The following is a 24702-nucleotide window of genomic DNA, read 5'->3' as shown; positions in this document are numbered from 1 at the left end:
TATCTGTTATAACTAATTAATATACTCAAGCGTTTTCATATCATCAGCATAAAACACTTTTGTTTCTAAATCATTTGCCTACTATAACTTCATCAATAATTTATCAATTATTTATGAACAACATGTGTTCATTTCATCCTATTAAATATTTCAGTGATATTATATTCAAGGGTTAAAGGCACTGTGTCTAGGCTTCATTTATTCTAGGGCCATCACATCTTTCTAACTCTCTCAGGCCAACAGTTAGGCAACCAATTGTAATGTGTCTAAAAAGACCTGGGAAAATTGCTCCCATGAGCAAGAAAAGTTAAGAATTCAGAGAAGTTAAAGAGAAGATAGGGTACAATGAACACTCCATTTTATAGGCAACAATCCTGGCCTAGGGGTACACTTACAACAATCCTACTGGTTACTTATCATTCAACCAAATGCATTTCTTCCTAAAGGACCACACTTTAAGGCATAATCCTGAAAATAAAGACATTTCAATTTATTAATTACACTATTACACTACATTAGACTACATTACACTACATTATCAATCAATATTTTGATTTAATCTCCAACTAAAAGGAAAAACAAAGTGCAATAGAAATCTATAAAGTAGGATAACAGACCTCCAGAGAGAAGAAAGACTGCAATGAGAAAGTACCAAAGTCAAACTTCATCTAGTTCAAAATGGCTGGGGGCCAGGCATGCCTCTCAAAATCGTCTGATGAGCAATCTTTAGCCATCCATTTACTGACTGATTACTAATGAGTCTAAGAGAGCTCTCACCATTTGATTTTATTTTTAATCATCAACTATAAAACTAACAGGCAAAACATACTTCAGTGAATGAGAGATATTTCTACAATTAGGACAGTTAAATTCTATGAAGAGAAATAATTGACTTTTTTCATACCCATTTAATGATACAGAAAATTGGAGTACTAAAATATACAGTTTCTATAGTTTTCTATAGATATTTACCTCAGAATCACAGGAAGATCAGAAAAAGTCTTTACTTATCTTTTACTTGTAATATTATAATACATTCTTTATGAAAAGTTTATGAAGCTGGTATATGGTCTACTATCTGAGGTTGATACAAACATAAAACTGATTCTTGACTTCTGCTTCTGGGTATCGTAGTGAGCTCAGGCATGAAACTGTTCCTGCAGAGATAACTAGAAAAGGCCAGATAATTTACAAAGTACTTCAGAAGTCATCATAGGGAAGCACTTCCAGGATGACTGATTAAGGACTTCAGAAAATCCACTCCTTCATAAAAATAATGACAGCGCTGGCAAAATTAACTTTTTCAAAATTGTGGATGTTAACTAAAGGATTACAACAACCCAAAAAGCATTTTATTCAAGAAAAATGGCTGAATCTCAGAAAACAACAAATTCTGTGGCATTTTACCTTCCCTAACATAATCCCATTCACCCCAGTTTTGCAGCAGCCTTGCAAACCAACAGCTTCGCAACTACAGTAGCTGTGAAAGCCAGCAGCCAGCCTAGCACTGAAGGGGGCACAAAGGATTTGGAACTCTCCAAAAGCTCCACCCACAGAGAAGTGTCACTATTTGATCAATCTTGCAGCTCACTGAAAACCTCTGATCTCTGGGCTTGTTTTATTTGACCTAAATCAGAGCCTGCTCTGTGTGAACAGCCCTATCCAAAGCACTGGTCAAAAACCAAACCAAAACCAAACCAAAAAACCCACAACAATGGTAATTGTTTAACATTGCAGCTTCCAGAGGTAGTATTACCAGTTGGGGCTGACAAGACGCTGACCAAGAAGCTTAAAAGGAAAAACTGGAGAATGAGATGTCCATTAGGGGACTCTGAAAAGCACTGAGATATTCCTGGGACTCTAGAAGGCCATATGTATGTACATGGTTGTATGAATGCTCAGGAAGACTTTAGAAGGCCCTAATCTTTCATTGTTTTGCTGACCTTGAAGCTCTGCACAAAGCAGATTTGTAAACTGCCTCCTGGAATGTTCAAGGTAAGTCCCAACACACACTAAGAACCCCTTGGCAAAGGCTGGGAGACATACTGGTTCCAGGCGCTTAAGAAAATCCCTGTCCAATCATTAGCTGACCACTAACCTAAGTGAACAGACTTCAGTAGCCACATATAACAAAATTAGACCTGGAAAAGTCATTAAATTAGTCCAGGAGAGTCACTAAAAATCCAAACAGCACCAGCAACAACAACAGAGCCTAGGAAGGGGGAGGGAACCTAATTTTCAGAGTTGCTGCATTATACTACTTTTAAATTTCAATTAAAAAATTAGGAGACATGCAAGGAAGAGGAAAGTATGACCCATACACAGGGGGAAAAAACGTCAACAGAAACTGCCTCTGAGGAAGCCCAGACACTGGACTTACTAAGCAAAGATATCAAGTCAGTTATTTTATATACGTTTAAAGAACTTAAAAAAAATCATGTCTAAAGAACTAAAGGAAAGTATAAGAACAATGTCTCACACTATCGGTAAAGCGATAAAAATTATAAAAAGAACCAAATAGAAATTCACGACTTGAAAAGTATAATAAATGAAATTTAAAAAACAAAACAAAACCCTAGAGGGGCTCAACAGCAGATGTGAATTAGCAGAAGAAAGAATCACCAAATTTTTTAAGAGGTCAATTGAGATTATATAGTCTGAGGAACAGAAAAAAAAAAGAGAGAGAGAGAGAGAAAAAATGAACAGACTTCAGAGACCTGTGGGACACCATCAAGCATGCCACAATAAACATAATGGGAGAGTCCTGGAAGGAGAGGACAGAGAGAGTAAGGAGCAAAAAGACTATTTGAAGAAATAATGTCTAAAAGCTTCCCAACTTTAATGCAAAACATTAACCTGCATAATCCAAAAAGCACAAGAATCTCCAATTATGATAAATGCAAAGATATCCACACCTAGAAAAAACAGTCAAACCACCAAAAGCAAAAGACAAAGAGAATCTTGAAATCAGCAAGAGAAAAGCAAATCATCACATACAAAGGATCCTCAATAAGATTAGCAACTGACTTCTCATCAGAAACTAGAGGCTAGAAGGAAGTGGGATGACATATTCAAAGCACTGAAACAAAAAGACGGTCAACCAAGAATTCTATATCTAGCAAAACTAAACTTTAAAAACTGAAGGAGAAAATAGGAAATTCTCCATAAAGAAAAACTGAGAGAATTCCTCACTTGTAGAGAGCTACCCTATAAGAGATACTAGAGAGACTCCTTCAAGTTGAAATGAAAATAGAGAATAACTTAAATCCACATTAAAAAAAAAAACAGTACCAGTAAATATATTTGTGTTTATAACTCTTTTCTTCTCCTTTCTCATTTAAAAGACAACTACATAAAGCAATAATTATAGGACTTCCCTGGTGGCGCAGTGGTTAAGAATCCACCTGCCAATGCAGGGGACACAGGTTCAAGCCCTGGTTCAGGAAGATCCCACATGCCCCGGAGCAGCTAAGCCTGTGCGCCACAACTACTGAGCCTGTGCTCCAGAGCCCGCAAGGCACAACTACTGAGCCTGTGCTCTAGAGCCCGCAAGCCACAACTACTGATGGCCACGCGCCTAGAGCCCGTGCTCCGCAACAAGAGAAGACACTGCAATGAGAAGTCCGTGCACCACAACTAAGAATAGCCCCCGCTCGCCACAACTAGAGAAAGCCCACACGCAGCAACAAAGACCTGACGCAGCCAAAAATAATAAATAACTAAAATAAATAAAATTTTTTTTAAAAAAGCAATAATTATAAAACTGTATTTGGGAGCTTATAATGTATAAAATATAATTTGTATGACAATAATAGCACAAAGAAGTGGGCAGAAAACAAAGCTATGCTGGAGCAAAGTTTTGGCATAATATTAAAATTAAGTTGGTATTAATCCAAACTAGACTGTTTTAAATTAAGATGTTAATTGTAATCCCCAAGGCAACTAAGAAAATAACTCAAAAAAAAGTAAAAAGAACAAGGAAAATAAAATGGTACACAAGAAAACATCTACTTAAAACAAAAGAAGGCAGTAATGGAGGAAAAGACTACCCCCCCCCAAAAAAAGAGACATACAGAATGGTAGATGTAAATCCTACCTTATCAGTAATTAAATTAAATGTACATGAAATAAACACTCCAGTAAAAAATCAGATTGGCAGAATGGATTTTTTTTTAAAGTTGTATTACAAACTTACTACACTTTAAATTCAAACACACAAATAGGTTGAAAGTACAAGGATGGGAAAAAATATACCATACAGACAGTACTTAAAAGAGGACTGGGGGGGCTCCCCTGGTGGCGCAGTGGTTAAGAATCTGCCTGCCAACGCACGGGACACGGGCTCGAGTCCTGGTCCAGGAAGATCCCACATGCCACAGAAAAACTAAGCCCGTGCACCACAACTACTGAGCCTGCGCTCTGGAGCCCGCAAGCCACAACTACTGAAGCCTGCATGTCTAGAGCCCGTGCTCCGCAACAAGAGAAGCCACCGCAGTGAGAAGCCCATGCACCACAATGAAGAGTAGCCCCCGCTCCCCACAACTAGAGAAAGCCCATGCGTAGCAACGAAGATCCAACGCCGCCATAAATAAATAAATAAATTTTAAAAAACAAAAAGACCCCACAATGATACACCTTTCAGGTTTTGATTCTCAAGTTAATTATGAGTACAATAAGAAATTACTTTTCCACTTTGAATGAACAAAAACTATATATTATACATGTCTAATTAGTTCACTGTGGCTAAAAGGTTTACTTTGAGGAAGACACAGGAAAAACTGAATTATGTAAGATTCTCAAGTTAATGTAGAATCTAATATAAAATAGAAGCACAGTATAAAATTTTACATTTTCTCTTACCTGAATTATTTTGATCATGCTCTGCAGGACTATGACCATTACCTCTATAAGAGCTAAAAGGCTGGCTACTCAAAAGGTTATCACACTGCAGGCTGTGGCACAATTTCTCAAGAAAGCGAAGAGCAAATGATGCACTGTTCACTGGAGGGAGCTGGATGGAATGAGTTTCCCCATCAAAGGAGGCTATTATAGGGAAGAAAAGATGTCAGAGTTACATCACAGAAAGATGAGAACCACATCAACAAAAATGAAAGTCATCAATTTAGGAAATGTATTATAAATCTAACGTGTAGTTTTTGTAATTTATAAAGGAATAATCTTAAATTATAAAAGTTCCTCTCATTCAAACACAATAGTCTGAACTAATAAAAGCATTCTCATTTAAAAATATTCATAAAGTAAACAACAACAACAGAAACCCACTGATGTACAATAGTTTCTGCTCTTCCAAACATTCCATGGGTACAAATGCAGTATTTGATCATACAATCATGAAAGCCATGTGTATCTTACCTCTTACTCACTTCTTGAATCACATTTTTTACTTAGAGATTCTTACAGATTAGTCTGTTTTCTAAAAAAATTAAAATATATTAAGCTCACTTTATCTATAGTGAGCTTAATATAGCAGGTAAAAAGAAAAATCTGTACCTCTTACCTCAATATACAGTATTATTCTGACGTTATTTGTCTATTTTGAAAGTTAAACTTTCCAAACCAGGGTTAAGTCTATAAACATAAAATTATTATACATATTCTATTACATTAATATAGTATTCAAATATTATAGTTAACAGAATATAAATTTATAAAATAATCTATGTATTATAAAATCCTTGCCTTCTTGAAACCTAAAAACAAATTAGGGAATAAAAGTTCATAAAGGATTAGATGAGCATACCGGTTATCACTTCTCCTCCACGATCATCTGGCTTAAGGAATCCAAAAACAGTCTTACTTTGAATGGCACAATCCACACAGGCCTGCACCGTCCGCCGGAGCACCACATTGACAGGGCCTGGGCCAAAGTGATCGGGCAGCTGCTGGATTTTATTCTGATCCAGGTAAGGGCCAGAGCTTCCATATTTGTTTACATAGACACAGACTTGATTTAAAATGTGTATATAGATATAACAAACAATGAGATTGGTTAGAAGGAACATAATCAATCACTATATATCCCATTAGCCACGCTTCACTCAAAGATAACCTAAACATAGTTACTATCGGTGATCATTTCTGCTACCTAAAAATATGTATGTAAATATATTTTCACATTTTGTAAATATATGAAATCTAGAAATAAATAATCCAAATGCTTATTCAATTTTCTAGAATTCTGCCCAAACTGATTAAAATGAAAACAATACAAGTTTTAGTAACATCATAAAATAATTCTTCACACATTCTCAGATTATATAAAATGGCTTAAAGTCAAGAATATTTTCACTTTTTAACAGTAATCACAGTATAAGAATTTTCTTTCAAAACTGGTCATATTAGCACACTCCTTTTGGACTGAATTTATTTTAAATCAACAATATTGCACTCTCATTATATAGTATTTTCTAAAGTAACCAAATCATTTCAGATATGTGTCACAGTAAGTTCTAATGACCTAGAGAAATTTTTTTAATTTTTTTTTTTTTTTTTTTTTGCGGTACACACGCCTCTCACTGTTGTGGCCTCTCCCGTTGCAGAGCACAGGCTCCGGACGCACAGGCTCGGCGGCCATGGCCCATGGGCCTAGCCGCTCCGCGGCATGTGGAATCTTCCCGGACCGGGGCATGAACCCGTGTCCGCCTGCATCAGCAGGCGGACTCTCAACCACTGCGCCACCAGGGAAGCCCTTTTCATTAATTTTTAAGAAAATAAAAATGTTCTTTATATACATGCCGAGGTTCATGGAAGAAAATTTTAAAAATAAATGCTTTCCTTCGTATAATAAAAGCATAATTTAGAAACAAATAATCTATAATCACAGTCAAGTTTCTGTAATTTTTCTTCACTGAGAATCAACAAACACAAATTAACACACAACGTAATATGATCATTAACAAACAGAAAATATATTGTCCCCCTAAATCAAGAGGCACATTATTTTTATCCACTACTCAATTTATTGCAAAATTTTCATGTATACAGTCTATATTTAGTACAATAAAAACCCATTAAGGGCTTCCCTGGTGGCGCAGTGGTTGAGAGTCCGCCTGCTAATGCAAGGGACACGGGTTCGTGCCCCGGTCCGGGAAGATCCCACATGCCGCGGAGCGGCTACGCCCATGAGTCATGGCCGCTGAGCCTGCGCGTCCAGAGCCTGTACTCCGCAACGGGAGAGGCCACAACAGTGAGAGGCCCGCGTACCGCAAAAAAAAAAACCAAAACATTAATCTCACTTTCACTATGTTGAAATATATGATACTTAAGCTTTGTGGCAATAGCCAGAGGAAGGATGGACTCTGTCACAGAAATGAAACACCTATTAAAAACTTAACCTGAGGTGCTGATGGCATGGACAAAGTTCTACTGAGCACAAGTGAGCTAAACAAGGATTTCAATGTTTATACTCATTTAGCTAGGCTCCCCTCCTAATGGACTAAAAATCAGAAATAATAAAGAGACAAAATGAGGTATGTAACGGGCTTCCCCGGTGGCGCAGTGGTTAAGAATCCACCTGCCAATGCAGGGGACACGGGTTCAAGCCCTGGTCTGGGAAGATCCCACATGCCACGAAGCAACTAAGCCCGTGCACCACAACTACTGAGCCTCCACTCTAGAGCCCGTGCTCCACAACAAGAGAAGAAACCACTGCAACGAGAAGCCTGTGCACCACAACAAAGAGTAGCCCCCGCTCGCCAAAACTAGAGAAAACCCATGCGCAACAACAAAGACCCAACACAGCCCAAAAAAAGGGGGAGGGTATGTTACAATAATCATTTTTAAAGTGATTTCTATTTCAAAAAATTAAATTATAATTTCTTTTTAATAAGAAAAGAAAAATTGAGGGGAAAAGTCCAAGGAACAGAAGAATGTAAGAGAGATAATTAAGGATCTAGGAGAGGGAGCAAAAAAACTTGCTTTAAGAAACAGGAAAGGAATAAGGAAATTTGCAGGAAATGACAAATAAAAGGGACTGATTAGTTTGGGTGTCTGTCATTTCACACTCTTCACATAGCAAAAAACAATTTAAAGTCATCATGCCCCCTGACAGGCAAAGATCTGTGAAAATTTTATAAGGCATTAAAATAAGGTTTGAGGTACCTTAAAAATACATACAAGACAAAAAAGACAAATTGTGAAATGAGATAATGGGAAAACAAGAATAGATTTGACAATAATGTAAATTTTATAAATCTTACCAAGAGGAATATCTTAAGGGTGTTGAATTTTCAAGTGACTTATGTATTTAAACAGACTGTTTTTCCTTGACATCAAAATGAACAATCAGAATTTCAAAATATTTTAATATGAAAAATGCTAAAAGAAATGTTTACTATCATCTATTTTCCCTCTTATTTTATTTCCAGGACTTCGAAGACACTGAAAATAATACAACAAAAGATAACTAATTTTACACTCTTTTAAAAATATTAATTTACCTGTAGACATCACTATTTTAGATGACCCAGGAACAGCATCCTTATCATATAAAACACCACCACGTCCTCTGGCCAGCATACTGACAGAAGCTGAAGATGTGGAACATACAACAGGAATACGTTTTTCCTATTAAAAAAAAAATATTCCTAGATAAGGAGGTCATAAAATTATTGGCATCACTGGTTCACAAATGATCAGTTGTCTGAAGTCCTCTGGGTTGGAAATCCCTGTGTCACAAACTGCAGTACTTTTCAAACTGTGCTCCTAAGAGGGGCCCATAAGCTGGTCAGGTAGGAGAGGAAGAGACCAAGAGGCTGGGATTCCCAATGCTACCCCCTGTTCCAACTAGTCACACTTTAGCGAAAATAATTCACTCTGTAAAACTTGTTTTATTTTTGAGGTTCCCAGTAAGTTTTTTACACTGCTGAAGTAGTTTGGAAATCTAATCCAGCAATTCATCAGATGAGGGTGGGGGACCTCAACAAGGCAGAGGACAAAGTTTGTCTTCAGAAAGCAGTCACTCATCTAGGTTTTTACCATATCTAGCCTGCAATTCTCCATATTACATACAATAATTATGACAAAATTGTCAGTGGCTTGCTAAAGTCCATACAAAATAATGCCTATTGTATGTAAGTCCATACAAAATTATGCCTATTGTATGGGTATTATTAACATCACTAGCGTTTTGTTTATTTTATATCAACTCTTGGGGTTTTCTAGGAGCTATCTTCTAACACAACTCTTCAGTATCAGAGAAGGGGATCTTGTGCCTAGAAAAGGTAATAATAGAAGATATTTAAAAGGCAGGGAAAAAGGAGAAAAACACAAACAGTGTTGTTGGATTTTTCTTTATTTGTTTAAATTAGTGACTGTCATTTGGGTTCACAGTATCTTAGTAAATTATTTTGAAAACACTAAATTACAATTATTGTGTCAATATATTCTCGTTCTTTCAGTATTTTAAAAATCTAAAATCTAAATCCTTTGACTTAAGACATACCAAAATAGTGTGTTTGCACTAACAATGTAAATTGAATACATTTATTTGGAAAATGTGCTTCCACACTTCCATACTTCTAGAATGCTTAAGGAAGGGAAGAAAATAATTGACAAAGGAGAGTACAGCAAGAACAATTCTTACTCTAGTTCAAAGAGTTGAATCTTCATCTTTTTATGATAAAATAATGAAGCTAAAAAAGATGAAGGTGGATTGAAATGCTTCCTTTGCAACAAAAAAGTTTATTATCAAAAAAATTACATTATCTTTCCCTTGCCCCTCCTCACCGCCATACAACAATATTTTCAAAAAGATCTCTTCAAAATTGTCAAACCAGCACTGGAATTATTTGAAAGTAAAAGAATGAAGAGAAACTTTTGGGAGTTATCATATCTTGACCATATACCAGCTAATCACAAAGACTTTTTTCAGCAACTGGAAAATATGTACTAAATATATGCATCAATGACACCCTTGATACATTTTAATTTTTAAAATGCATTTAAAATAAATGATTTGCCTTTAAATTTCATTAACTTTCCTTAAGTTTATACAATTTATTTTTTTAAAATATTTATTTATTTATTTGGTTGCACTGGGTCTTAGTTGTGGCAGGAGGGCTCCTTAGTTGTGGCTTTCCAGCTCCTTAGTTGCAGCAGGTGGACTCCTTTAGTTGCGGCTCGAGGGCTCCTTAGTTGTGGCATGTGAACTCTTAGTTGCGGCATGCGTGTGGGATCTAGTTCCCTGACCAGGGATTGAACCCAGGCCCCCTGCACTGGGAGTGTGGAGACTTAACCACTGTGCCACCAGGGAAGTCCCCTTATAATTTATTTTTAATTTAAAAAATTTCATCTGCTAAGAATTTACATTAGAATAATCTGCTTATTTGATTTTTTCAATATTTATGATTTTATATTTGAAAAATATTCAGTTTTATTGACTTTTGATTTCTTTTTTTTCTTTTCTGCAGTACGCGGGCCTCTCACTGTTGTGGCCTCTCCCGTTACGGAGCACAGGCTCCAGACGCACAGGCTCAGCGGCCATGGCTCACGGGCCCAGCCGCTCCGCAGCATGTGGGATCTTCCCGGACCGGGGCATGAACCCGTGTCCCCTGCATCGGCAGGCCACCACTGCGCCACCAAGGAAGCCCTGACTTTTGATTTTTATTTTATAAATTTTGAATGCCTTTTAAAATAAAATACCAATGTAAGTTTTTAAAATCAAAATGGTATTGTCATTTTGCTCCATACTGCAAACATTAGTTGTAACAAAATAGAAACGTTATATATATTGATATCAGGTGGCTGAACTCAGAAATGTTTAAGGTAATACTGCTGAAATTTAACTCAGTTCTAACAGATCTAGAGAGATTCTATGTCTTTATATTTAGAGTGTATTTCTTGTAGACAGGATGTATTTGGATCTTTTTAAAAATCCATTTTGATAATCTCTGTCTTCTAATTGAAAAGTTTAGTTTACTAATTTTTAAAGTAATTATTAATAAGTTTGGGTCTGGGTCTACCATTTATTATTTGTTTTCTGTTTGTTTCCTCTGTGTTTTGTTCCTCTGTCTTACTTTCCTCTTTTTTGTTGTTGTTGATTACCTGAATAGTCCTTAGAATTCTATTTTAATTTTCCTATTGGCTTTTTAGCTATATTTCTTTGCATTTGTATTTTTAAAATATGCTCTGGGAGTTTCAATGTACAATCCACACAAAGTTAATATTGTACTACTTAACAGAAAATGTTGAAACCTTGCAATGCTACAAATCCATATCCCCAACCCCTAAGCCTTTATACTATAATTTTTTATGTATTATATCTATGTATGTTATAAACCCCACAAGGCTGTATTATAATTATTGCTTTAAATAGTCCTATTTTTATAAGGAAATTAAGAGGAAAAAAGAAAGTCATTAGTATTTTTACCTAGAGATAACTTCCTTCAGCATTTCTTATAGTGTTTGTCTGCCAGTGATGAATTTTTTGTATGCTTTTACCTGAAAATGTCCTTAGTTCTTCATTCTTGAAGAGTATGTTTGCTGAATATAGCATTTCGTATAACACCCCTCCTCCTATGTGTATTCCCCCCAACCACAGTCTGTCTGCTTCCATTCATTCTCCAGTGTCTTCAGGTAGCTGCTTTTTCTATTACTTCCAGGTTTTAGAGTTGTTTTCTTTGGGGGAGAGTCAGTTAGGTAGGATGTGACTTTAGCATCACTGAATTTATCACACTGATTTCTCCCTCACCCCCATTTTACTGAGGTATAATCTATGTACAGTAAAATTCACTTCACATTGATTTTTAAAGTATACTGAGTTTTAAATAAACTGGCTCGAACATAAATACACCCATGCAGTATTTTCAATGTGGTTTTGAAGAGGTCGAACACTATTCAGTTTTAAATTTATCCAAGAAAAGAAATAACAATCTTGATTGTTACACAGGCCTTAAAAAGCCTTATATACTTATTTTTTAATTTTAATTAGGTATAGTTGATTGACAATGTTGTGTTTAATTTCTGCTGTATAGCAAAGTGACTCAGCTATATATCCTTTTTCATATTTCTTTCCATTATGGTTTATCACAGGATATTAAATATAGCTCCCTGTGCTATATAGTAGGTCCTTGTTGTTTATCCATCCTATATATAGTTTACATCTGCTAGTCCCAAACTCCCAATCCTTCCGTTCCCCTCCCCGCTCCACCTTGTAAAAAGCCTTATATACTCTTGGTACATTCCTAAAAGGAATCATAACACTCTTAGTAAGTCCTAAACTGTGTGTTTAATAATAAGGCACTACAGAGACCTGTAATGCAAATTAGTAGGAGATACAACTAACCTTTCTTCCTGAGTTTGGGCCTTTTTTCCTTGGTGTGATATTTTTAACAGAACTCCCCTTCTTGGGGACTGAAGTATGTGCAGGTGGTTTAGTCCGACCTGATTTCCTGATCTGCTGTGTTGGTAATATTACAGCAGTTTTCTGTAGAGACTGCATTGAACGCTGGGTTGCTTTGGAAGGAGAAGGCTGTGTTTTTGCTATATTCTTTGTAACAGGAACTGAGGGAAAAAACACACAACACAAAAATACAATTAAAATAAATGACATAATTAAGGTATTTTCTTCTTATGATTCAAAAGAAATTTAACTCAATCTTTAAAAATATTCCAAAGGTCATTCATTGAAAACCACTTAAAGGTACCATTTAAAATGACGTTTTCGGTATTTAAGATTTCAGATTATCAGGAAATAGTCTGATTCTCCAGAAAAAATAAAGAGGCTTTTATAATAAGAACCAGTAACTTCCCACTTAATTAGCACAGTGAAAATTTCTGTCAATCTACCTTTTGTCTGCTTCTCATATTTTTAGTCCTTGGCACAGAAAAGAGTTTTTCATTCAGAAAATTATGCCATAAATACAGGAATCATTTTGCCCACCAATATAGAAAAACATAACAAAGCAGCTACCAACGGCTCCTGCTTCATCTTTTAAACGCCAGGGGAATCCCCCTAACTAGATTTTTAGTGGCTAAAATACATTATGTTCCTATATGTATGTTTAATAGTAAAGCTTCATAAGCTATAATATAGACTCTACATTAACATTGTCATGGAAGGACCACTATCATGCCCAAGTGATTTGTATCTATTAGTTATTTGTAGCCCAATCAAGACAGTTTTAATATTCCAAATGAAGATTACCTGCCAGGTTACTCTTGTATATATTCATAGTTAAGAGAGATATTTTTAGTATTAATCCCTTAATAATTTCATTAGTACAAAAAATGAACTTTACATAGTAAATAGTACTAACGTCAAAAAGTCTTTACAGGAAGAGCTGTATAAGTAACACATTTATACATCTGTGCAAAAAAAAAATCAACTACTTTTATTTTGAGGGCTTCATTTTACAACTTGAAATGAATCTACCACCTTGCTTCTCCCATCCTCAAAGACTATGTGTAAATGTGACCTCCTATGACCTCCCACATCTTCCCTGCAGCCTTTTTATCTACCTCTATCAATTACCTAGTCAAGAGAATGTAACAGCTGCCAGGGCAAATGGAAGACCACTTAACTGCCACCATCACTTTCCCCCTCCCCTTATTTATAGTAATTTACCTACTTACACCAGCCTTTGTTTAACTCTTTACCGTCATCTACCTCATACTCCATACCCACTTCCACTTTCTTCAAATAACTCTAGTAACCTAATTCACATTATTTCTTCTTACAGAGTCTCCCTGTTATCATCTTCAGGAATTTAAATATCATACTTCTGATGCTCCATCATCCCGATCTCATCAATAGACAATTTGTGAAGCTCTTCTACCTCCAAGATAACCAACTGTGCTTCCCTTCTCCACCTCCAACTTCCTTACCTGTCATCTTTGCTTTATACCAACTGATCATGCTTTTCATTCTCATTGTGAGATCTAGCCACAAGCCCTCTCCATTTTCATCCAATCTGTTAGCTTTCTTCTGGCTTTACTTTACCCCCTTATCAACCTGCACCCAACTGTCCACCTCCACCAAAACCCTCCTAACTAGTATCCCTTACGTTATCACCCCCTGATCTTCGATCATGTCCAACATGTCAGCTCCAACCACTGAGTCACACTATCATTTGCTCTCTCTGGTCCTGAGCAAGGGTCAGTTCTCTCCTTAAGGGACCAGAGAGTAAATATTTTAGGCTTTGAAGGTCACATATGGTCTCTGTCATACAATCTTCGTCTTTCTCTTTTTTTAAACCCTTTATGAATATAAAAACTATTCCTAGCTCACAGGCTACAAGGGCTAAATGTGGCCCTCAGGTTGTAGTTTGCCAACTCCTGCTACAGAACATTGGGATACTGTAGATCACTGTAACATTCATGCTAACCTCAACTGGGGTGTCACTGCTTCAACTCACTGATTTCCAAGTATGTTTCAATGGCAGAACATTTTCCCCTTTTTAAGCTCCCCTCTCCCTCTCACCCTATTCCATTCAGCAAATGACCCTACCGTACTTTATGAGAAGATTAAAGGCTATCTTTTGGGAGTGATCATAACCATCCCATTCCTCCATCTTAAAATACTTTTATTTTCATTCATTCTCATCTCTTCCTGTTATATCAAATGAAGTTTTCTCCCTACTCTTCTAAGCCAAATCCCCTTTCACTTTTGTCCTAATAACTATCTTCTCTGGTTCCTCTGGAACATTACAGTTTCAATTATCTCCTCGCTTCATGGTATTTAATCACTTGATCCCCAACTCCTTGCTCTCTCTTACAACCCTCATATATCCCTTATTTTGAAGTCACCTTCCCCAGTTTTTGGTACTTTCAAGCCCTTGCATGAATCTTCCTTCTACTCACTACCAAGATACAAAGAAGAATCGCCTATACTTCATACTTCAGTTTCCTTATTATTCTGGGCTTCCTTAGTCTCCTGTAATAAGCTTTTCTTCCCCAAACCATTTAAAAAGAATTCTTTCCAAGGTAATGACCCCTTCCCAGTAACTAAATCCAAATAAATCCTCATTCTCTTGTCCCCACCTTTTAATATATGGCATGAAGAAAAGGAAATAGATTGCGCTCTGGACCTGAGTTTAAATTCCTGTACTAGGTTAGTTTAAGACAGAACCTAGGCGTATAGGAGGTCCTCAAAAAATATTTACTAAATGAATGAAAAATATTTTCAACCTGCAAGCCAATGTTAGACCTCCAAAACAAGTATATTTTATATAAAGAATTGTAATAAAATATTACTTTGTGGAACATGGCAAATGTAATGAAATCACTATTTGATCTAAAAAATTTGACATTTGATATTAATAAATCTTGGGACACAAAATATTTGAGCCATAGCTTCAAATATTCCCCCCAAATATAATATTCTATTACAATAAAACTCCTTAATGCATGGTATATATATATGTATGACCAAAGTAAGAAAAATGCATTATAAAAAATTAAAAATTTTTCACTTTAGAAAGCAAGCTTTTCAACGGCAAAGACTCAATTTGATCCACTGCCATATCCCCAGCACCTAGAACAAAATACTTTTTAAACTACTTTAAAGAGGAATGAGTAAACATTCAATACACTGAACAGCAAAATTAAACTATATACATTATACATGTATTTTTATCTCTCCTCCAAAGAGCAATCATATAACATATACACACAATGCTAAAACTCTATTCAGTGTTAATTAAACTATTGAAAAAGAAAATAGATTTGTTTAAAAGATAAGGTGAAAATTATATATAGCACTACAACCATGTGTTCATAGTGGTAACAAAGTGAGTAAAAACCTCTTTGAAAAAAGTATGTAAAATATACAGAAGGATGTGCTAATCATCTTTAATAAAAGTTTTATGTGAATACCTAACACAAAAGATAACCTGGTTCCTCAGTTTATCTTCAGGTAGAACAGACAACGTTTGGGTAAGAAAAATGTCCAGGAGATATGAAGTTACTCAATTATGAAAACGCAAAAGAAATGAATAAATCTTGGGAAACAATCAGAAGGCAGGAAATAAAGTCAAGAGTAGGCCTAGAAGCCTGGAACAGGGGGAACTGAAGAAAGAAAGGAGGTAGACGCCAACATGTACTGGCTACCCGTTACAGGCTAAGTGCTTCAACATCTGTTATTGCATGTAATCCTCCCAAATGTCCTGTGAGGTAGGTATTATTCCCCACTTTATACCTGAGGAAACTTAGGCTCTGTGCGATTAGGTAACTTTGCCAAGATCACCCATTTGGCTAAGAGACTTTTATCTCCTAAGTGCATGCTTTTTCTAATATGCCACCTTGCTTTCTGTCCTCTAACAAAAAAGCCTATTAAATTCACTCCCCTGAGTCAAAGTGCATGTGTTTTAAAAAAAGAAGAAGAAGAAGGCCCAAAAGACAACCCTGTGAACTCCTATGATAATTCACTAGTTGCTATGTGCTCTCTGACAGAGGAAGTCTTGAGTTTTTTTTAAATCAGATGTGGAGGCATACTTATAAGGAGAAAACATTAACAAGTACAGACAAAAACATGCTGGTAAAACTTTTCATGCCTGGAGATTTAACCTTATTTAATATTTATTGCCAAACAGTACTCATTAAATGTATGTTTCTGTTGACACATGAAGATGCTTTATTATTGAAAGATACTGCTTGCATTCTCCTGAGCTATGAAAAGAGAGTAGCACATACAATTACCATGGAAAAGGAAATACACTTAGAAATGAACAGCAACCCCTATTTCCAGTTACTGTTATACATGTGCTGGTTTGGCTTACACATGGCTGACTTGAAGAGGAACTAAAATGGATTAGAGATATAAATTAATATGTATCTTGCTTTTGATCTAAAAAGACATGATAGAGGTATGGCTACTTACTGTTCTCCAGATTTTTCCATCCACCATTTACTTAATACCTAGTGTGTTCTTTTTACCAATCAAGGCAATTTAGGAAATCCAGAAGAAATAAATATGGTCCCAGTCATACAGTTCATATTTTATATGTATATTTGTGTGTGTGTGTATATATATATATATATATATATATATATATATATATATATATAAAATTCCTATCTCCTTAAGAAGACAGATTTATGATTTCCTTCTCCTCAAACAGATTGAATGCTATATATATAACCATACGACAACAAGGGCAGAAACTACTGTAAAAACAGATGCCTTGAATCTGAGGCTAGAAATAGACAAAATCAAAATATGATAGCCAAAAATAGAAAAGTAAAATATGGTTTAGAAAAAACAAAATTGAGTAAAAAAATCTGTTACTGTAAACATTTGACTTTGGAAACTTTTTCAGACTGAGGAATTCTTTGCAAGTCATCTTCCTTATTTTAAAAATGCATGTACAATGAAACTGTCATTATTCTAAGGATCTTTCATACTGGTAACTATAAAACCAAAGAAGCAACACAAGCCTCAATTATGAAAAACATGGAGATATCAACAGAGATGGTTACACCTAAACTATCCAACCTGGAGGCCTGGTATTCATAGAAACTCAGTCAAGGTACCCAATGCCCCTACCTGGAACTTTGCTCCCTGTTCCATAGAGCCCATGTTGCCACAAACTGATGGGTCACGGGCAACAATAAAAGCCAAGGGGAGGCAGAATCAAGTGTAAACCCTATGAACTTCACTCCTTCATTCCTGCTGCCATCCCACGCCATAGCACTGGCCTCCTGGACTGGTATCTTCAGACACTACCCTATTTCTTCTCACCTCTCCCCACACCTGTACCAGAGAAGCCACAATCCTATCCCAGAAACCTTGCTTTAGGAATCAAACATTCATAACGGACAGAGTTTGCTTTACCTCGGAAACTAGCTTTTTGAATACTTTTTTTTTGAAGGACTATTATTGTCACATAAGAGTGACTTCACCTTTTCATAAGCATACTGACAGTCTTTTAAATGCACTTATTTCCTTATTTTTTGCAATAAAAAATCCTTTTAGAAAACCTCAAATAAGCTAAGAAAAACTCTTGAAGGAAACCACAAGGGGTAGTTACTAGTGGAAAAGGAAACAAGGAAGCATGTTCCTGACACTTATCACAGCGGGCGCTTTGGAAGGCAGGAACTAGCTGAGGACTATGAATTTTCTCGGAAGAAGCAGGGTAGAGATCAGATGGACATGGAACTCTGGTACGAGCCACTCTTTACACCTATTCTCTCCCCTGCTTCTTACTATCTAGTACAGAGACACTGGCTCCAGATTAATTACATTCAAAGTCCAGTTTTACCACATAATATCTATGAGAAATAATAGCTTGGGCAAATTAACTGAAATCTGTACGTGGCACATGGTATACACTCAATAAATGTTAGCTGTTATTATCAACACCATCACCATCCCTGTCTCTATTCTCGCTCTCCCTTCCCAGATTCTAAGGGTGCTCCTTGCCTTCTTCCATCAATGGATTGGATAATGGGGAAACATTGCTGTCAATGCCTAACAAATGGAAGAAAGAAGTTTCCTCCAAAGAAGGAACTCCTATTTATCTACATTATCTACAGCTAATACCTTCACTTCTTTTATAACCAAACTTCCTGAAAGACTAGCTCATGGTCACTATTATTGTCATTTTCTCATTTTTCAACCCTCTGCAAGCACACTTCAGGCACCTCTTTTTAGGGAATCTGTGTGCTTACATCACCCATAACCTCCTAACAGCCACTGACAATGATGCTTCTTCCTGATCTTATTTGACTTCCAGCAAGCACTAAACACTTCTTTTTAAAATTCTTTCTTGGATTTCACATGGCCACTCCCTCCTTGCTCTCCTTGTACCTCTGTCACTTTTCCTGTGGTGTCCCCCAGGATTAGCTATCTTCTCCCTACCCTCATCTCAGTTTTGAGCACTTTGGTTCACACCCTTGATTTCAGCTACTGCCTACACATAATAATGATTCCCAAATAGTTCTCTTGCTCATTCAAGCATTCACGTGCCTACCTCCCCCCACCACATCCCCAACAGGCCTGTCTCAAGTTCCAGAGCTGTGTTTTCAATAGCTAACAGATAATCTAAATAGGCATCTCAAACTCAACATGTCCAAAAGGAGAATCATCACGCTTATCCTATATGCTCTATCTTGATGAATGCCATTACCTTTTTTTCACCAAATTACCAGAAGTCAGAAATCTTGAAGTCATCTTTGTACTCTTCCTCCCTTCACATGTCTAACCAAGCCTACCTCCTTTAAGTACTTCCTAGTTGTGTTCTTCTTTATGCCTGTCAATGACTTGGTCCAAGACCTCATGACTTCTCACGTAAGCTACAATACTAGCTTCTTAATTGGCACTCCTGGCTGCCCTTTCCAATACACACTCTATAGTACATCAGCATGACCTTTCTAAAATAGAAACTGTATGTCACTTTCCCACTTAAACATCTTCAGTGATGCCACATTACCCATATGCTAAAATCTGAACTCCTTGGCCTGGTATCCAAGGCCCTCCAGATATCTTCACAGCCTCATCTCATCTCTTCCCCATCTATCATTATAGATTCAGCCATAATCATCTGCTTCAGATCCCCAAACATTCTGACCTTTACTGCCTTTGCAGAGGCTGACCCAAGAAAAGTCTTCCCTCCCTTGTCACTAGCTAAACTACCATGCATTATTTGAAATTCTGCTCAATTACCAGCTCTGTAAAACTCTAGCACTAAGCTCCGAGGCAAACTGTAGGATCTTAAGGGTCATATACCACACATACGGCATTTATCTCTACTGGCACAGATCTTACAGCATCTTATCTTTACTTACACATCTATCTGTCTAGACACACTGTGAGCTCCTTTAGGGGAAGGAACCATGTAAGTTCCATTGTTATATCTCCAACATCTGGTCTAGGGTTCCACTGTTATATCTCCAACATCTGGTTATATCTCCAACATCTGCCACATAATGGGCATCCAATAAATGCTTGTTAAATGAATAAATGTTTAATATTCAAGTTTTGTCTCTGATCTTATATTATTATAGAGACAATTCAGGTAGTTTATGCATTAAATAGATGACCACAGCTTGATCACAACATTATAGATTTCTTGGAAAAATACGCTTCAAATACTAATCAACCAACTTAAAAATCAACTTCTAGAATACATTCCATTCAAAAATGAAGGAAGGACTGCAAATCAAAACCACAGTGAGGTACCACTTCACACCCACTAAGATGGCTATAATTTTAAAAAAAGGAAAATAACAAGTGTTGGCAAGGATATGGAGAAATTGAAACCCTCATACACTGCTGGTGGGAATGTGAAGTTGTGCGGCTCTGTGGAAAACAGTCTGGTGGTCCAAGAAAAAGTTAAACAAGGACTCAAACAAGTACATGTATGGGCATGTTCATAGCAGCACTATTAAAAGTAGCCAAAAGGCGGAAACAGCCCAAATGTCCATCAATAGATAAATGGGTAAACAAATGTGTGGTATATACATACAATGGAATACTATTCAGCCATGAAAAGGAATAACCGATACATGCTATGACATGGATGAACTTTGAAGACATTATGCTAAATGAAAGAAGCCAGACACAAAATCACATACTATATGATCCTATTTACATGAAATATCTGGAACAGGTAAATCCATAGGAACAGAATAGAGATTGGCGATAACCAGGGGCAAGGGGGAAGAGGGAGTGGGGAGCAACTGCTTGATAGGTACGGGGTTTCCTTCTAGGGTGATGAAAATGTCCTGGAACTAGACAAAGGTGGTAGTTGCACAACATTGTGAATGTACTAATAAGTGTTTCTGAATTTGTGCATTTTTAAATGGTTAATTTTATATTATGTGAATTTCACTTCATTTAAAAAAACACACTGGGGGAGAAAAGGGAAGAGAAATTTGTATACTTCAAATGAGCCAGAGACTTCACATATATTATTAAAATTTGTGTTTACAACTTTGTAAAGCAAGTATTATTCTCTCGATTTTACATATAAAGAAATAGAGGCTCAGCGAGGTAAGTAACATCCAATCCAGTATCACACATCTAGTCTAGAAGTGGTAGAAATGGGATTCAAATTCAGGTCTATCTCACCCCAAAGCCCACGCTCTCTGCTTAAACCGCGTACTATTTTTAATTAGTGAGGGAAAAAATGAAAAGACACGGTCTTTTAATTAAAATATTTTCTATAAACTTAATGAACAAAATGCAGAATTAAGTGGTTGGCTTAAACATTTTTTCAGGTTCAAATCTGAGGAAGCTTACATGTAAACAACAAAGAAAAATATTTAAAGTAATACTGAAAACGAACTATCAACATGCCTTAATAATCCAGTGTTTTAGGTGCTTCAGTTTTTTCAATTCTCTTGGCTGAATATAAACCCTTAAGGAAAAAAACTGCATCAAATATTGGAGCATCTTCTGATAGTCTTTCTTTACTCTTTAAATTTTCTTGTGGATTTTCTCTAATTCAAATATTTACAATCATAACACATTTTATATTTATCTATTAATTACTAGAATAACAGAGTAAGACTACTTAAGTAGATGGGACCAAACCAATACAATTCTGTATACATGGAACAGAATACAACATATGCTGTCCTCAGTTGGTCTCAATGACTCTTGGCAATGAACATTACTGATTTTTTAATTAAAGTTTCCTAATGTTTATACACCAAAAATATTATCAGTGATTATATCCAGATGGCAGGAATATAAACAATTTTTAGATTTTACTCATCACTTATCTTTGTTTTCTAAATGTTCTACAATAAATACTAATTTTTGTCATTAAAAATATAAAATGCCCCAACAAAGATAAACAACCTAGCCACTTTTTGAATAAGAATATAACCAGTCACTCTAAATATTTAGATGTCTCTAGAGAAAACAATTATTCAACATAAGCATTATAATATTCTGTTTTGATAAAAAGCCATACAACTTTTAGACTAGCATATACGTATTCACTAAAAATAACATTAGAAAAACCTACACAGGTTCACTGCATACCTATAGAGACCTTTAGAATCTATAGCTCAGTCTCCAGCAGTTTCAGAATTAAAGAGCAGATCCCCTCATTACCAAGGCAGAAATCTTTCAGAGAAGCTTACTCAGCAGAACATAATCATAAAAGCATCTCTACTGCCCAAGCAGTTGACCATCAGAGACATATGGGGCCTACCATTCATAGTAGCAGGGGCACTCTCTGTCCTGGTCAGATACCTTCCCACACCTCAATCCTGCCTCCCACAGGTCTCTGCTTGTCATTCTTCCTTTTATCATTACTTAAAGACTTCTCTACCATACCACTTTTTTACTCTATCTCTTACTTGCCCAAAACAAACACAGAAGTCCTTTTTTGACCCTCACCCCTTGTTCACTTTAAAAGGTTTATTTGTTTTACCACTCAACACTACAAGGGAAAAAAAGTTACAAAGGAAAACAAGATCTCTAATTTTTAGTGGTAGTTATCCTGGCTTTTATGGAGACAGAACCTGTCTTTTCAAATTTAACCCTTGTTGGGCCTTGCAGCCAGTTATCTATTCTGACCTGAGGGCTCTGCCCAGTTCCCTGCTCATTGACCAAGCAGAGGTGGTTTGGTTGGCGTGGTGAGAGTCCAGTAGTGTGAACAAACCCTTAGCTCCTCCACTGCCCCTCCTGATTCTCCTTCATGAACCATGTAGGTTTCTCTCAACACCAAGAACCACAGTTTTACAGTATTAAAAACACCTTAAACATATAATAGAAGGTAACTTTCACATAAAAAGAAATAAATCATTCACTCGGAAAAATAAAGATCTCATTTAAAAGAAGTTGCTTTTGGGGTCTGACAGAGCGTCTCCATTTGGGAAGTGCTGCTATGTCTCTTCCAGTAGCCTTCAAAAATTATGTCTGGACAAGTAAACCAAAACCAAATATACTGAAAGGATCTGCAGCTTTGAGTCACTCCTTCCCCCGTTTCAAAACAGGGCTTGGAGATCTAAGGTAAACAGATTAAAGAAGAGAGAAGAAATTCTTCATACATATACCTTATAAAACATATGTTAACCTGCATAGAATATTCTATCTTAAGGTGATTTAAAACTTGTAAAAATGTTACTGGGAAAATTTTTCCAAACAAAATTGAAAGGATAGCTCTCTAACTTAAACAAATTACAAAAGTCCAGTTATTTATCTCCATACCTAAGTGACAAGGCCTTTTACCCTTGGCATACATACAAAATTAAAACAAGAAAATCGGGGCTTCCCTGGTGGCGCAGCGGTTGAGAGTCCACCTGCCGATGCAGGGGACACAGGTTTGTGCCCCGGTCCGGGAAGATCCCACATGCCGTGGAGCGGCTGGGCCCGTGAGCCACGGCCGCTCCGCAACAGGAGAGGCCACAACAGTGAGAGGCCCGCGTACCGGGGGGGGGATCTAATTTAGTAGAATTTGCATTATTTTTCTACCCTGTTGCATAATTATTTCTCATATGTATTTAGTCTAGAAAGGAAATCATAAAAATGCAAGAACAAGCTACAAATTACAATTAGAATTTAGAAGGGCTTTAAGAGTGTTGTTTTAAAAATATACTTGTTTTCTACTTTCGGATCATAGATGCTTTGTAAACCACTCCTGTCAGCTTCACTGGGGGTGCTTCCCGTGAAGATCATTTTATTTCACAATTACTACTCATATCTGGCTCAGTTCATGAGAAACCAAGATTTTGGTTAAAATGACATTACTAAAGAAGATGACAGTTTCCAAAATCTTTAATATTTTGAGAAGAAAGTTCACACAAAAAGAAGCAACTTCAGTTGTTTCAGGTCAATTCACAATTCACCTAACAAGACTAGCTTTTCTTTTTTCTTTATTTTATTGAAGTATAGTTGATTTACGATGTTGTGTTAGTTTCAGGTATACAGCAAAGTGATTCAGTTATATATATATGTATTCTTTTTCATATTCTATTCCATTATGGTTTATCAAGACTGAGCTTTTAAAAGTCACTCAATTTTTAAACCATAACGTCTTTTTTCTTATGGAATGAGTTCTATAGAGTGACTTCCATTATGCTCCTAAAAAAAAATATAGCAGTCACCACTATAATTTCCACAAAGCACATTAAATGTATTGACACAATAATTAGTAAAATATGTTATCCACATTTCTATATCATAAAAGTCCTTTTAATAAGTCTCACGTAATACCAGTGAAAAATCATGTTGTATTCCTCAAAGCTATAGAAAAACATTTGGCAACGTTTGATTACAAACTGGAGATTTAAGTGATCAAGTTTGACTTACAATAGGGTTGGTCCTTTCTTATTTTAAACCATTTTTATGGTGGAAATAACCAAAATCTGACTTTTCCCTTGTACTGTAAAACAGTTTTTAGAAGTGACTCATCAAATAATAGTGCCAACAATTTCAGCACGTAATATTTAGAACAAAATAGAGGATTTTTTTTTTAGATAACAGAAATGACTGGGATATTTAATATACAAAAGCTAACAAAGCAGACAATGAATTTCTTTAACCAAACTTCAACTGCAATAGAAAGAAACTTTTGGGGTAATTCCTACCTTTAGAAATATTCCAGAGAACCAAACTGTTGCTGTATTTACCACAAGGGTGATTTAGGTTCCATTTGATAGCCTTTCTCCTACCAGGAATAAAACTGCCTTTCTGGAGAAAGCGAGTTAACAACAAAGCCCATGTTGCCGGAGCAAGCCTGAATTTCTAGCAAATGGGATGAAGCTATTTGCATTTGTTGGTTGCGGGGG

At 36.3% G+C, this 24702-nt stretch overlaps 1 protein-coding gene across 1 annotated transcript in view; it reads right to left on the bottom strand.

Annotated features, from left to right (window-relative positions):
• SCML2 (Scm polycomb group protein like 2) overlaps positions 1–24702 on the bottom strand; it is an 88514-nt gene that overhangs the window by 9017 nt on the left and 54795 nt on the right. Inside the window, exons 8-11 of the mRNA XM_022565492.2 lie at positions 12305–12522; positions 8460–8586; positions 5762–5965; positions 4861–5043 (exon numbers count right to left, since the gene is read on the bottom strand). Coding sequence (XP_022421200.2) covers positions 4861–5043; positions 5762–5965; positions 8460–8586; positions 12305–12522 — 732 coding nt within the window. The remainder of the gene's footprint in view (positions 1–4860; positions 5044–5761; positions 5966–8459; positions 8587–12304; positions 12523–24702) is intronic.

The sequence above is a fragment of the Delphinapterus leucas genome, chromosome X (genome assembly GCF_059928025.1).
Source record: "Delphinapterus leucas isolate spDelLeu-1000000601 "Yukka" chromosome X, BTC_Dleu_Yukka2, whole genome shotgun sequence".
Classification (NCBI taxonomy): Eukaryota; Metazoa; Chordata; class Mammalia; order Artiodactyla; family Monodontidae; genus Delphinapterus; species Delphinapterus leucas.
Note: the sequence above shows the minus strand (reverse complement) of the source record. Positions and strands in the feature narration are given on the sequence as shown.